At 33.9% G+C, this 13,458-nt stretch overlaps 2 protein-coding genes across 2 annotated transcripts; one reads left to right on the plus strand and one right to left on the minus strand.

Moving 5' to 3' along the window:
- The first annotated feature begins 2,981 nt into the window (after positions 1-2,981).
- On the plus strand, positions 2,982-3,737 carry LOC132804071 (secreted RxLR effector protein 161-like). The gene has a single exon (XM_060817975.1). It carries the CDS (start codon positions 2,982-2,984, stop codon positions 3,735-3,737), a length of 756 nt encoding a protein of 251 aa, XP_060673958.1.
- Positions 3,738-4,380: 643 nt separating this feature from the next.
- On the minus strand, positions 4,381-11,101 carry LOC132804072 (disease resistance protein Roq1-like). Its single transcript, XM_060817976.1, has 7 exons — positions 10,551-11,101; positions 9,463-9,952; positions 8,170-8,177; positions 5,784-6,387; positions 5,519-5,615; positions 5,305-5,414; positions 4,381-5,178 (listed from the first exon to the last, which is right to left on the minus strand). The coding sequence occupies exons 1-7, from the start codon at positions 11,042-11,044 to the stop codon at positions 4,381-4,383; spliced, it is 2,601 nt and encodes an 866-aa protein (XP_060673959.1). The 5' UTR covers positions 11,045-11,101.
- Positions 11,102-13,458: the final 2,357 nt, after the last annotated feature.

The raw sequence follows: 13,458 nt of genomic DNA on the forward strand, positions 1-13,458 counted from the left end.
GAAATTCACTAGGACAGTCATCATCAATGGTTTTGAAATCAAGTTTAAAATTAATACTAACACCTGCACAAGGTATCTCTTTATTCACTGCTAGAACAATGCAAAAAGCCAAACCCAAGAAGTTATCATTATTCAAAAATGGAGGAAGTGTAATTTTCAGCGAAGTCCCCGAATTTTGATTCTTGAACCACTTTGGAATTTGGTCACTAGGATAACCAAGTTCGACTTCTGAAGTTAAATTGACCTGTACCATATATGAATTGGAAACTAAGAACCTTGATAACAAAACCTGTTAAATAGAAACTAGTTAAGGAGAGACATCAACATACAGATTGAAGTATTTTATAAATTCCATCGTGAGGGATGATGGTATTGCATGTATTCTGATCCAACATTCCACAACCAAAAAAGTCAAGTAATGAAGTATATTTTCTAGTGATGTTTTGGATTGCAGTCCTCCAATCTGATATTCTCTCCAGTGATGTACAATGTCTTGCATCCACGACTATACAAAATAATGGAAGATCTGGTAGTAATTTCAAGCTCTCACATTGTTTGACCTCCAAAACTGACAAAGCATGTGGAAGGTGTTAAAAAAAATAATAATCATAATAATACTAATAATTTGTAATTTGGCAAATTCGGTTAAGTGGTGAAGATTCAAGAAATTACACTTATGTTGCAATTAATGTTACAATTGATGATAGCAATTGATGAAAGGGAGTCAAAATTGTTTACTGAAGCCATAGCAAGTTGCCACATGTAAGCTACCTTAATATGTATTGATTAGATAATTGATAGATTGACATGTGTCCTCATGAGTTGTATTTTTACTTGTATAGAGAAGAAAACAGCAAAGCATGCATATGGCGGTAGTATTTTGGAACTGCCTCTTTCAGCTTATATATAGGCTTGCACTCTTGTTTTGTATTAATTTTAAAAAATAGAGAAATTATAACGAGCATTTCTTTTGTATTTTTTAGCTCTCCTGTTCTCTTCCTTCAATTTTAATTAGTCTCGGCCATCCTCTTTTCTTTTACCAAACAAGTATTTTTTCAATCTCCTCAAATTTAAGCATTCATTTTCGTATAATATCCAACAAATTTGGTATCAGAGCCTTGTTCTTGCCCCCTTTATAAAATACTCATGGAAGCCAATAACCAATCAACCTTTAGTTATGCCCAAAAATTAATTCCCATCTTTACTGGTGAGAATTATGATTTTTGGTGCATTCAAATGAAAACTCTTTTTATCTCACAAGATTTGTGGGATATAATTGAAAAAGGCTATGATGAGCCTGCAAGTCCAAAGCAGCTGCAGTCGTGGACAGAAGTAGCAAAGAAGGAGTACAAGCAAAACATCCAAAGAGATGCAAGAGCACTTCCTTTCATTCAACAAGGGGTAAGCAAAAGTATCTTCCCTTGAATATCAAATGCAACAAAATCTAGAGCTGCATGGGAAATTCTGAAACAACAATTTGGAGGTTATGAAAAGGTAATCTCCATTAAACTTCAAACTCTTTGGAGAGAATTCGATAATTTAGCAATGAAAGAAAACGAAAATATCTAAGAATTTTCTTCTAGAGTTTATGGAATTATTAACCAAATTAGAAGTTATGGAGATACTATTGCCGATCAAAAAATTGTAGAAAAAATATTAAGATGTTTGCCAGCAAAATTTGAGCATATTGTTGCAGATCCAAAACTTTGAAAACATACTCTTTGGATAAACTATTTGGCTCTCTTGAAGCACATGAAAAAAGATTGAGCAAGTTTTCTAACCAACCTGTGGAGCAAGCATTCAAATCAAATTGCAACATCACAGAAAGGAATTCAGTAACCTCAACAAGCAACTCAACAAGAAGAGGAGGTTCCTTCAGAAGAAGACATGGTAATCAAGGCCGAGGCAAAGGAGGAAGAAACAATTATGAGCAAAGAAATTTCCTGGGTAATTCTAAACCTTATTGCATTATTTTTCAAAAACCTGGGCATTAGTCAAAAGATTGTCGTGTTAAATGCACAAAGTGTAAAATTTCTAATCATTCACAAAGAGATTGTTGGTATAAAGACATGCAAGAAAGGAATGAAGTTAATTATTCTGAAAAGGTTGAAGATAGTCAAGTATTTTATTCATGTATGTCTGTTAAACAAGAATCAAAACATACATGGTTTTTGGATAGTGGATGCAATAGTCATATGACAGGTGATCCACAACTCTTTATGAAGATGGATAAAAACTTTTTATCTGAAGTAAAGCTTGGAGATGGAAAGTCCCATGAAGTCAAAGGAAAAGAAGTAATAGCAGTAAACTCTAAAGGAGATAACTCTAAACACATCCATGATGTGCTTTATGTTCCTAGCTTAACATCAAATCTCTTAAGTGTTGGCCAGTTACTTTGAAAAAATTATTCTGTAATTTTTTATGGAGAAGAAAGCACAATAATACATGGGAACTTGTGGATCTACCTGAAGGTAAAGATGTTATTGGACTTAAATGGGTCTACAAAACCAAGTACAAAGAAGATGGAACATTTCAAAAGTATAAAGCACGGCTAGTCGCCAAAGGCTATTCACAACAACCAAGAATCGACTTCAATGAGGCATTCTCACCAGTTGCTCAAATGGAAACTGTTAGAACAGTTCTTGCATTAGCTTCTCAAATGAAGGTACCTGTTTATCAACTGGACATCAAATCAACATTCTTTAATGGGGAACTTAAAGAGCAAGTATATGTGGAACAACCTTTGGGTTACACCATCAAAGGAAAAGAAAACAAAGTCTTACGATTAAAGAAGGCATTATATGGATTAAAGCAAGCACCACGAGCTTGGAATAGCAAAATTGATTCATACTTCAAACAAAATGGATTTCGATAGAGTCCAAGTGAGCCCTTTTTATATGTCAAAAAAGAAGCTATGCAAGATATTCTCATTGCCTGCTTACATGTTTGATGATTTGATTTATACTGGTACTAACCTAAAAATGGTAGAAGAATTCAAAAGAGCAATGATGAAAGAATATGAAATGACAGATCTTGGCCTAATGAAATATTTTCTTGGCATCCAAGTTCAACAAGCAAAAGGAGAAATATTTATTTCTCAAGAAAAATACTTAAATGATCTTCTCAAATGGTTTCACATGGACAACTGTAAACCCATGTCTACACCAATGGCATTAAATGAGAAGTTGCGTAAGGATGATGGTGCAGAAAAAGCTGATGCAACAAATTACAGAAGCTTAGTTGGATGCCTCATTTATCTAACAAATACCAGGCTAGATATTGTCTTTGCTGTTAGTTATGTTTCCAGATTCATGCATGAGCCAAGTAAAAATCACCACACTGCGGTAAAGAGAATCCTTTGCTATCTACAGGGTACCAGAAAGCTTGGAATTAAGTATGCCAAAGAAGCAGATAACAAGCTCATTGGATATACAGACAATGATTGGGCAGGCTCCATAGATGACTGCAAAAGCACCTCAGGATATTTATTTTGCTTAAGTACAAAACTAATTTCTTGGTCATCAAAGAAGCAAAGGACCGTGGCATTATCTTCGGCAGAAGCAGAATATATATCCGCTACAGATGGATCAAGTGAAGCAGTATGGCTTAGAAGACTTTTATCAGATATGCAACATAAAGAAACTGCTCCAACAATTATCAGATGCGATAATATGTCAGCAATAGCAATGACAAAAAATCCAGTGTTCCACAGCAAGACAAAGCACATAGAAATTTGACATCACTTCATCAGATATTTGATCGAAGAAAAAGAAATTAAACTTGAATTTGTCGACACATCTGAGCAACTTGCAAACATTTTTACAAAGCAGCCAACAACAGAGAAGCTAGAAGACTTTAAAAGCTTTGCCAAAAGTACAAATTAAGAGGGGGTGTTAAAATAATAATAATAATAATAATAATAATTTGTAATTTGGCAAAGTTGGTTGAGTGGTGAAGATTCAAGAAATTACACTTATGTTGCAATTAAAGTTGCAATTGATGATAGCAATTAATGAAAGGGAGTCAAAATTGTTTACTAAAGCCATAGCAAGTTGCCACATGTAAGCTAGCTTTATATGTATTGATTAGATAATTGATAGATTGACATGTGTCCTCATGAGTTGTATTTTTACTTGTATAGAGAAGAAAACAACAAAGCATGCATATGGCGGTAGTTACTTTGGAACCGCCTCTTTTAGCTTATATATAGGCTTGTACTCTTGTTTTGTATTAATTTTAAAAAATAAAGAAATAATAATGAGCATTCCTTCTGTATTTTTTAGCTCTTGTCTTCTCTTCAATTTTAATTAGTCTCAGTCACCCTCTTTTCTTTTACCAAACAAGTATTTTTTCAATCTCCTCAAATTTAAGCTTTCATTTTCATATAATATCCAATAGAAGGGGAGGCAATTTTTGAAGTTTTGAACAACCTTCGAGGTACAAAGATGTAAGTTTCCTTAAATCACACAACTTGTTTGGGAGAAACTCAATTTCCTTGCAAGATTGTGCAGTCAATGCTTTAAGGGAAATTAGATTATCAATGGACTTCGACAACTCTTTAATTCCTGCTCTGGATATGGTAAGATTTGTTAAGTGTTCCATAGGCTCTAAGATTTCAGGAAACTTTTCAAGTTTGCTACAATAACGTAGATCTAGTGATTCAAGAGATTCCAGCTTGCAAATGCTGGTTGGAAGACTTTTAAGTCTTTTGCATTCACCGAAATCTAATTCAACAAGACCAGAGAGACTCACAATTGATAAGGGCACTGCTTCTATTGGTAAACTTCGCAAATGTAAAACTATTAAATTCACTGGAAACTTTTGGCAACTGTAGGATCCACATGAGGAGAGAGACGAAATATTGTTTGTAAAACTTTTGAGAAATGTCAACTTCTGCTGACAATTGTTGCTCAGAAAATTCTTAATGCCTCCACAATTTACAAGATCCAAATACCATCTGCTCCTTGATATCTCTTTAAATTCTCTAAGTTTGGAGCAACCGTTCAAATTTAGATTAGTAAGCTTGTGAAAACTTTGAACGAATGGAAGAACCTGAACCAAACTTGAACAGCATTCAAGATTTATACTTTCCAGATTCGGAGCCAGCTGAGACAGATCTGGTATTTTTGTGAGGAGCTTGGAATAACTAAGATCCATCCTTCTTAACACCGGAAGACCCTGTGACGGGATGTAGAAAAATGGCTACAATTATTTAGTATATATTCATGTACTTTGACATTTGATACAATAAAAACTAAGTGAAACTTTAAGCTTATTACCAGAAAGTTAAAAATCCAAGCATACCTGAGCTTCACGATTCCAAAGTTTTTGAATATTGCTGTCACATAGTATCAGTTCAACAAGATTTCTGAGATTAAAATTTGATGGCAACGTTTTCAAAGGTACAAATCCCACTGAAAATATGTTAACCTCTCCCAAAGATAAGAATCAAGACCTTGTGGAAGGTATAGTTTGAACTTGCTGTCATGAATATTATCACAATAAATTTTGAGGATACGTAGATTGCACATATTTGAGAAGGCTGCACGACAAACATTTACATCTCTGATGATTTTAGACATATTGAATGATATCCCTTCAACTGTTTCAGTTCCCTAACAATCACATAAAAATTGATATATATAAGGAAATTCAATTTAAAAAAAAAATGGTGTATACATATCTAATTTTTCTTGTTGGAAATGATTTTGTATGTAAAGTTTTTGGTTTGTTACAAGATTTACATGGTTTTTAGAAGAAATATTGAGTGCAATATCACTTACCATATTTCTTTCCAGTATATCACAAATATCTTTAGCATCCCACAACCTACTACGGTTACCAAGGTCTTTATGTTCATCACGAACAATGGTCTGACCCATTTGGCGCAATAAATCATGCATCCGCAGCTCATTGTCTCTTCGAGTTTCATTATTTTCAATTAAACACTTATCAATGAGAACACTTATTCGTATTTTCACAAAGGAATCACCAACATCTAACATGCTTTCTGCATGATCTCTAGAGAAAGACTGATTAAATAGACATGCAATGTCAAGAAATATACTTTGGATCACTTTATCTTCTAATCCCTCATAACTGATCCTTAGAGCATTTGTAATGTCCTTGTTTGGAAACATTTGCAGTTTATTTAATGCACTTTCCCACTCTTCTTTGCTTTTGGAATTAAGGAAAGAACCCCAGACCTTAAGAGCCAATGGATTTCCATCTGCATAACTTACCACCTTTCGTAATAGTATTTCGTCATCTATTGAAGGAGAATTTCTTCCAAAAGCATGCAAATGGAAGAGCTCAAGAGATTCAATATGCCTCAATCCCTCAACCTTGTAAATATTATCAGCAACTTTATTGAGCACTTGCACATTTCTTGTCAGGACCCGTCCAGAATTCCTTCCCCGGAACCCTAGACAAGCCCTGATCCCAGGGAAACCCTACCGGACCCTCCAACAGAAAATCCGACAGAGCCTCCCCTAAGGGATTTACTTACCACAAATTACCTGCACTGAAAACACACTTCTATACTCATCCCCTTATTCCTCCCTCAAACTACAAATTGTTCCACAAATTGCAGCACTTCAAAATAAAACAACAGCAGCAACCCAGTGCATAAATAAAACAACTACACGTCCAATACAGTATACAGAGCATTATACAACAAATGTGGAATTTATAAATGACAAATACGGAAACAATACAAGTGAAGAGGAAAAAGGGAAGAAAAACTTCTTGAACCTTCGGCAACGAACTGAGACGTTGGGCTCGCCCCGGACAATCAACGTCTCCAACCTGGACCTAGGGGAACGGAATTTAAGAGTGTGAGATGCTAATCATCTCAGTGAGTGACCCTATCTACTATACAAAATAATACCATGGTAATACAGTAGATAGATAATAATTAATTGGAAAATAATAATTTCTCTCAAAACCCTTACAATTCTCTCAGTTGGAAAAGTTCCCCTTTTAAAACATTTTCACAAAACCCTTGTACGTACTTCCCAAAAACCAAGGAACCAAACAAATTAATAAACAACAAATTAAATAAATAAATACCCCAAATATAAATAAACTGCAATAAATTATAATAAATAATTTTAGAACACCTTTGGGGTTTAAAACATTATTTGCAATTTACACCGACGCACCACACCATATACCGATGATGCCCTCCGATACCCAGCGTCCTGAGCACCGACTGGCGGAGGGGTTAAAGAGAGAAACCTGCAACGGTCACTTCGGCGTCCCAACAGTACCGCTGCTGAAACCATCACCCGGCCAAGGAGGGGGGCGGCTGTGCACAACAATAACCTTGCCTGCCCACAGTCCAATGGCAACTCACGGGTGAAGTAATAACCGTGCGCTAAACCACATAATAACCGCGCACTACCACGTGTCCATACACCATACACCAGAACACCAATACTGTATGAGTGCATCTAAAAATAAACATAAATAACCAACCGTACCGTTTTCCAAAATTACCGTGGGAAGTATACCAAATTTTCACAAAACACCATCCCACATATTTTTATTTAATAACCCGGTACGAAACATTGATAACCAACAACCCACAATTTTCTCGAAGTACGAGATGCAACCATAAAAATACCGCGGGCATAATTTATAAAATTTAAACAAATATTTTCGTAAAATATTTAACCCAATTATGTCCGAAAAATCAATACTGAAAACCACGTACAAATACCACCGAAATACACTTTGCTCATGCATAATAAATTAATTAAACCACAATAAAACCATAATTAAATCACACCACATGAGCATAATTTAAATACCAATTAAATATAATTAATTGCCCAAAAATGATATAAAATCCAGACGCAATTAATTACTGAAAATACTTACTCACGTGTAATAAATATCGTTTAATCACAATAAAATAATAATCGGGAATTTCTTAATGACCCCAAAATTTCATTCAGCACCAATGGGTAAATATATATATATATATATAAAATAATATTTTTCCCGATTGTACTTAAAATACACCACATGAGCACAAATTACAGATATCAAATTAATACCACATAAATACAATTAATTACCCCAAAAATATTTTTAAAGGTGGGTCACTCACCTGGAGCACGCAATTAAACCACGATCCACTACAGGATCAATTTTACGACTCACCGGTGCTCCTAGAACAAAATTCACAGACAGTCAAATAAATTAATATTTTATTCGGGTAAATAATACCAGGTACCCGGGGGGTCAAACACAAATTTTAACCAAAATAGGCGAATAATATACCGAATCGAAGCTCGTGGAACGAGGATCACAAATCCGGTCTCCATCGACCCCAATTCCGCCGGAGGTGGCCGGAATTTGGTCGGGAAGCTTCGGCCGGTTTTGATCTTGAGGGATCTTTCAAACGGTGGGGATTTTGGGCAAACTAACCCCGGAAATGGACTCAGAGGGGTCGAAAATAGTGGGATAGAGGTATGGGACGGGCTGGGTTGGTCGGAAACGGCGAGAATCGCCGGAAATATTTCACCTCGCCGCCGCGACTTCGCCGGCCCGATCTGGGCGCGTCCGGCGGCGGCTGGCCGGGAAATTTGGTGGCTGAGGTCGCGGCGGGCTGGGCTTCCTTGGTGGTCGGCGCGTGTACTGTATAGGTGGCCAGAAAAAGTGCAGCAAGGAGAGAGAGAGGGACGGCCGGTGGGAGAAAAAAACTATGTGTTTTATGTTTTGGTGCTCGGGGAAGAAGAAGGAAAAAAAGGAAAAAAAGAAAAGAAAAAGAAAAAAAGAAAGAAATGGTGTTTTCCCACGTGGGGAAAAGAAAAGAAAAAGAAAAAGAAAAAGAAAAAGAAAAGGGAAAATAAAACAAATAAATTCAAATTAATTAAATAAAAAATATTATTATTTAAAATAATAATAAAAATAATTTGATTTTACACATGGTTGACATGTGGCTTCTCAACATGGTGACACATGGCCACCTTCATTAAGTCACACGTGGCACATCGTTATGTGTGTAAAAAATAATATTAAAATAATACAGTATTTGAAAAACTTTACAGGTCCATAACTTTCAAACCACATGTCCAAATCGGACGTGCCGCTAGTCTACGGACTCGTATCGACGAACACTTCACAACCATGCATGAGTCAACGCTCAACCTTGCATGAATAAAAAGTCAACTCCGGCACCCCTTGGACAGTTTGGACCTCAACTTGTTTTGCTCATAACTTTTAAACCGTAGCTCCGTTTTCAACGTGCTACCAGTCTACGAACTCGTGCCAACGTGTACTCCATAACGGTACCTCAGTCAACCTAGAATTCCAACCAGAACAAAAAGTCAACTTTTGACCCCTTTGGTCAAAGGTCAACAGTCAACCTCGGTCAACGTGCAAAAATTTCCGACATGGTTCGGGATGGGGTGTTACATTTCTAGTAGTAACAATGATTCTACTTCAAGGAGCAACCTGATCGTATCCTTCAACTAAAGCTTCCAATTGGATCGAACTATCCACATCATCCAGAACCATTAGTACCTTCTTCCGACGAAGTTTGCTAAGAATATAAGGTGATGCTACAAATGGAGTGTCCATCTTTAAAATATCATGATCAATATTTAATAATTCAGAAAGGAGCTTCTTTCTCAAATGATCTGGTCCATGTCTTGCGTACTCTTCCCTCACATTGGAAAGAAAAGAGCAACCTTCAAACTGAGAATTTGATAACCTTTGAAATACAGCACTAGCAAGGGTGGTTTTCCCAATGCCTCCCATGCTCCAAATACCTATAATGCGAGCATGTGTTGGGTCAATGCATAATAGTGGTTCGATTTTCTCGATATTTTTTTCTATTCCAACAAGATGCCTCTTGAAATGATCATTTGAAGACAGATCATGTTTCGGCAGTGTCAATGAAATATCTTCAACAATTCTTTGAACTAACTTGGCCTCAGGCCTACATAAATGGAAGAAAAAATAGTTGTAAGGTAAATAGAACTAACATATCTATATAAAGTGATGATAAATAAATAAATAAAAGTTGTTGGTATGTCATTATTTTATTGATTTCAGTTGGCGTTCACTTTGTCTATTTGAACTCCATATCTAATTTAGATGTCCCTAGATCCATAACTAAGAGAAGTGCGGCTCAGCAAAGGAAAAAAAAAGTTCATTTATAGCTTAGAGATTTATTAGTCATCTGAATATGGATACTTGAAGAAAAACAAAAACATGGATTTTAGTAATAAAAAATTAATGCAGAAGTTTTGTTCTCAAAACTTAAAGATATACAGAAATCTGCAAGCAAAGAAAACGTGGACAGCATACAGATAGGATTGGTATTTTATAACTTGGGACAATAATTTATTGAAATGATGATACACAAATTTTTAAAAATTTTTTGCAAGGCTTTAAATAAACAGTACGGTTGTCTCTTGTAATTAAATACATATATATATATACACACACACATATGTAATTATATTCGTAAGCGTTGATTAATAATTAGGCTAGCTATAACTTAATTAACTTACCTAAAATCCTTTTAATCCAACCCACATAGATTGGATGCTTCTGTTAAAGCAGCCCTCCATTGTTTCACCTTCTCCATTCCATCCTTGGACTTGAAACGTTGTTCAAGTTGAGCAAATGCAACTTCATAACTCCCATTCTGTTTTCGTACAACCGATGGATCTATGCTGTAAAAGATTGGCACAACAGTCTGTCCAAATTTTTTCTTGCATTCAAGTATGTGCACAAGTTCATCCAAACACCATGTGGATGAAGCATAAATTTTCAAAAAAATAATTATTGAAATCTTGGAATCCTGAATTGCTTTGCGAAGTGTTGGTGAAATTTCATCACCTCTATCAAGTTCATGATCATCCATGAAAGTCAAAATTTGGTTTGCACATAAAGCTTCATAAAGATAACTAGCAAATATATTGCGAGTGTCCTCACCTCTGAAACTCAGGAACACATCGTATTTTTCTTGAAACTCATGCTTTTCTTTGAGGGGGATTACCAAAGAAAGAGAAGAAGAAGCCATGTTTACAATATTACCTCCAAAACAACGAGTAAAAGCGTAATTGATGGATGAAAACTAAAGTTTTCTTTGCTAGCTTTTGAATGTATAACAATTTTAGAGATGACAGATCCAAACTCTCTCTCTCTCTCTCTCTCTCTCTCTCTCTCTCTCTGTGCAAAGAAAGGTAAAGTAAAGAAACATTATTATTATTATTATTATTATTATTATTATTATTATTATTTTTTATGTTAAAGTAAAGAACAGTGCCGACTTAAGGGTAAGACAAATGAGGCTTCTGCCTAGGGCCAACGATGAAAAGGGCCCCCCAAAAAAAATTTTCTTATTAATTATATGTATGTTTTACATAAAAAAATTATTTGTTATGTTAAATATAGTAGTTTTGTTTTTATCTTTTTGGAACTATAGAGACATATTTATATTTTTTTAACTTCTACGTTAAAATCAATCAACTATTTAAACAAATAATTATTTCTAATGAATTCCTTTAAAAAAAAAATTTAACTTTTAATTTTTTTAATTTAATTTCTCTCATATTCTAAATATTGTAAATATAAACTAATTTCATTCCACATAAATTGTTCTTTCTTGTAAATATTCTCCCATCTTTTATTATCTTACAATTTTTATATGGCTTAAGAGATGTAACAATAACTGTTATTAGGGGTAGGCAAAATCTAATCTAACCCGTTCAACCCGTCTAATCCAATCCATTTTTAACGGTTTGGATTGAATTTTTATATCAATTTGATTGGATTGGGTTCAAAATATTATAAATTGTATGGATTGGATTGGTTATGGATTGAAAATATAAATCAAATCCAAATAATATATTATATGACTAAAAAATTATATATTTTTTATTTTTTTTATTTTTATATATTAATTTTAGAATTTTTTTCCACTTTTATATATTAATTTTTAATTTTTTTTTTCATTTTTATATATTGATTTTTAATATATATATATATATATATATATTTCTTTTACATCCCCATATCACAAATCCCAACTCAAATTGTAAGTTGTAACCCTAAACTAAACATTTACCTTTGTTGCCGCCCACCACCAGTCCATCACCATCACCATAATATATATATATTTTTTACATCCCCATCATATATATATATATATATCTACATATATTATATCCAATTGTTACTTATATATATATATATATGTTTAAATATAATTTATTGCTAATTTTATTGTTTTGATATTTGTAAAGGTTACAGAATCAACTAAAATTAGTGAACCTGTCAACGTTGATTGACTTATGATTTACCAAAGTTTTAAGGTTAAAAAAAAAATTATGCATTGATTATTAGGTGAATGAATTTTGACGAATGTATTATTTTACATTATTTGTTCTAACGATTTTAATTTGATTTTATAGGAGTGAGATGATAACATTAATGTTTACTATTTAATAAGTGCATGATGTGTATCATTTGCTACATTTTCTTCTTTATCTTCCATTGTAGACTATGTTGTATTATTCTAATTGTATTTTATGTTTGGATAATTATAATTTATTATTTATATTTTATATTTGGAAAATTTTTTATTTGTATTATATATTTATAAATTAGTAAGTTTCAAACCAATCAACCAATCCAAACCAAACCGATCATAAATAGTTTGGCTTGGTTTAGATTTAATGGTTCAATGGTTTGATTTGGATTGTAAATTAGAAAAACCGATATGTATGGATTAGATTGTATTTCGATCTAAAACCAAACCAATCCAATCCATGCCCACCACTAGCTGTTATCTTTGTATGAATTAGGAATACGATAGTAACTGTTACTCGATCATTTAGCTAGTAAATTTTCCTGTAAAAATTTTTTAAAAATAAAAACCAAACCAAACAAGACAAATTTTGAGTACTTAAATTATTTTATTATTATTATTATTTGCCATTTCATTGCTGCCTTACGCCACCAAATTGGTAGAGCCGCCCCCGTAAAGAAAGATTCTCAATATATATATATATATAATTGCACTATAAAATAGATCAACTATACACCAAACGTTGCACAAGAGGAGATGTTGTAATGGAAAGAAACCGGACAATTAATCACTTTGCAGGTCCAAAGTTGCTATTTTAACACTTGATAAGCTTCACGAGCGATTTGTGTGCACAATATTATGCCAAGTCATATAGTGTTTGGGGGCTACAAAAGCTGTAAATAGTCGGACAAAAATTGTGTATTGTTGGATTTGAACTCCCATTATACACCAATAATACACTCACCCAAATAGCTCCTGGCAGATGATTTCCAGGAGCCCTTTTTTACCTTTTTTTTTTTTTTAACATTAAAAAAAAAAAAAAAAGAAAAAAAACTATATACTACACGTTGACTGGGTCACACGATTGTGATTAAAATAAACTGAAAAGTGGAGCCCACCGCAGC

Source organism: Ziziphus jujuba, chromosome 6, assembly GCF_031755915.1.
Source record: "Ziziphus jujuba cultivar Dongzao chromosome 6, ASM3175591v1".
NCBI classification, from domain to species: domain Eukaryota; kingdom Viridiplantae; phylum Streptophyta; class Magnoliopsida; order Rosales; family Rhamnaceae; genus Ziziphus; species Ziziphus jujuba.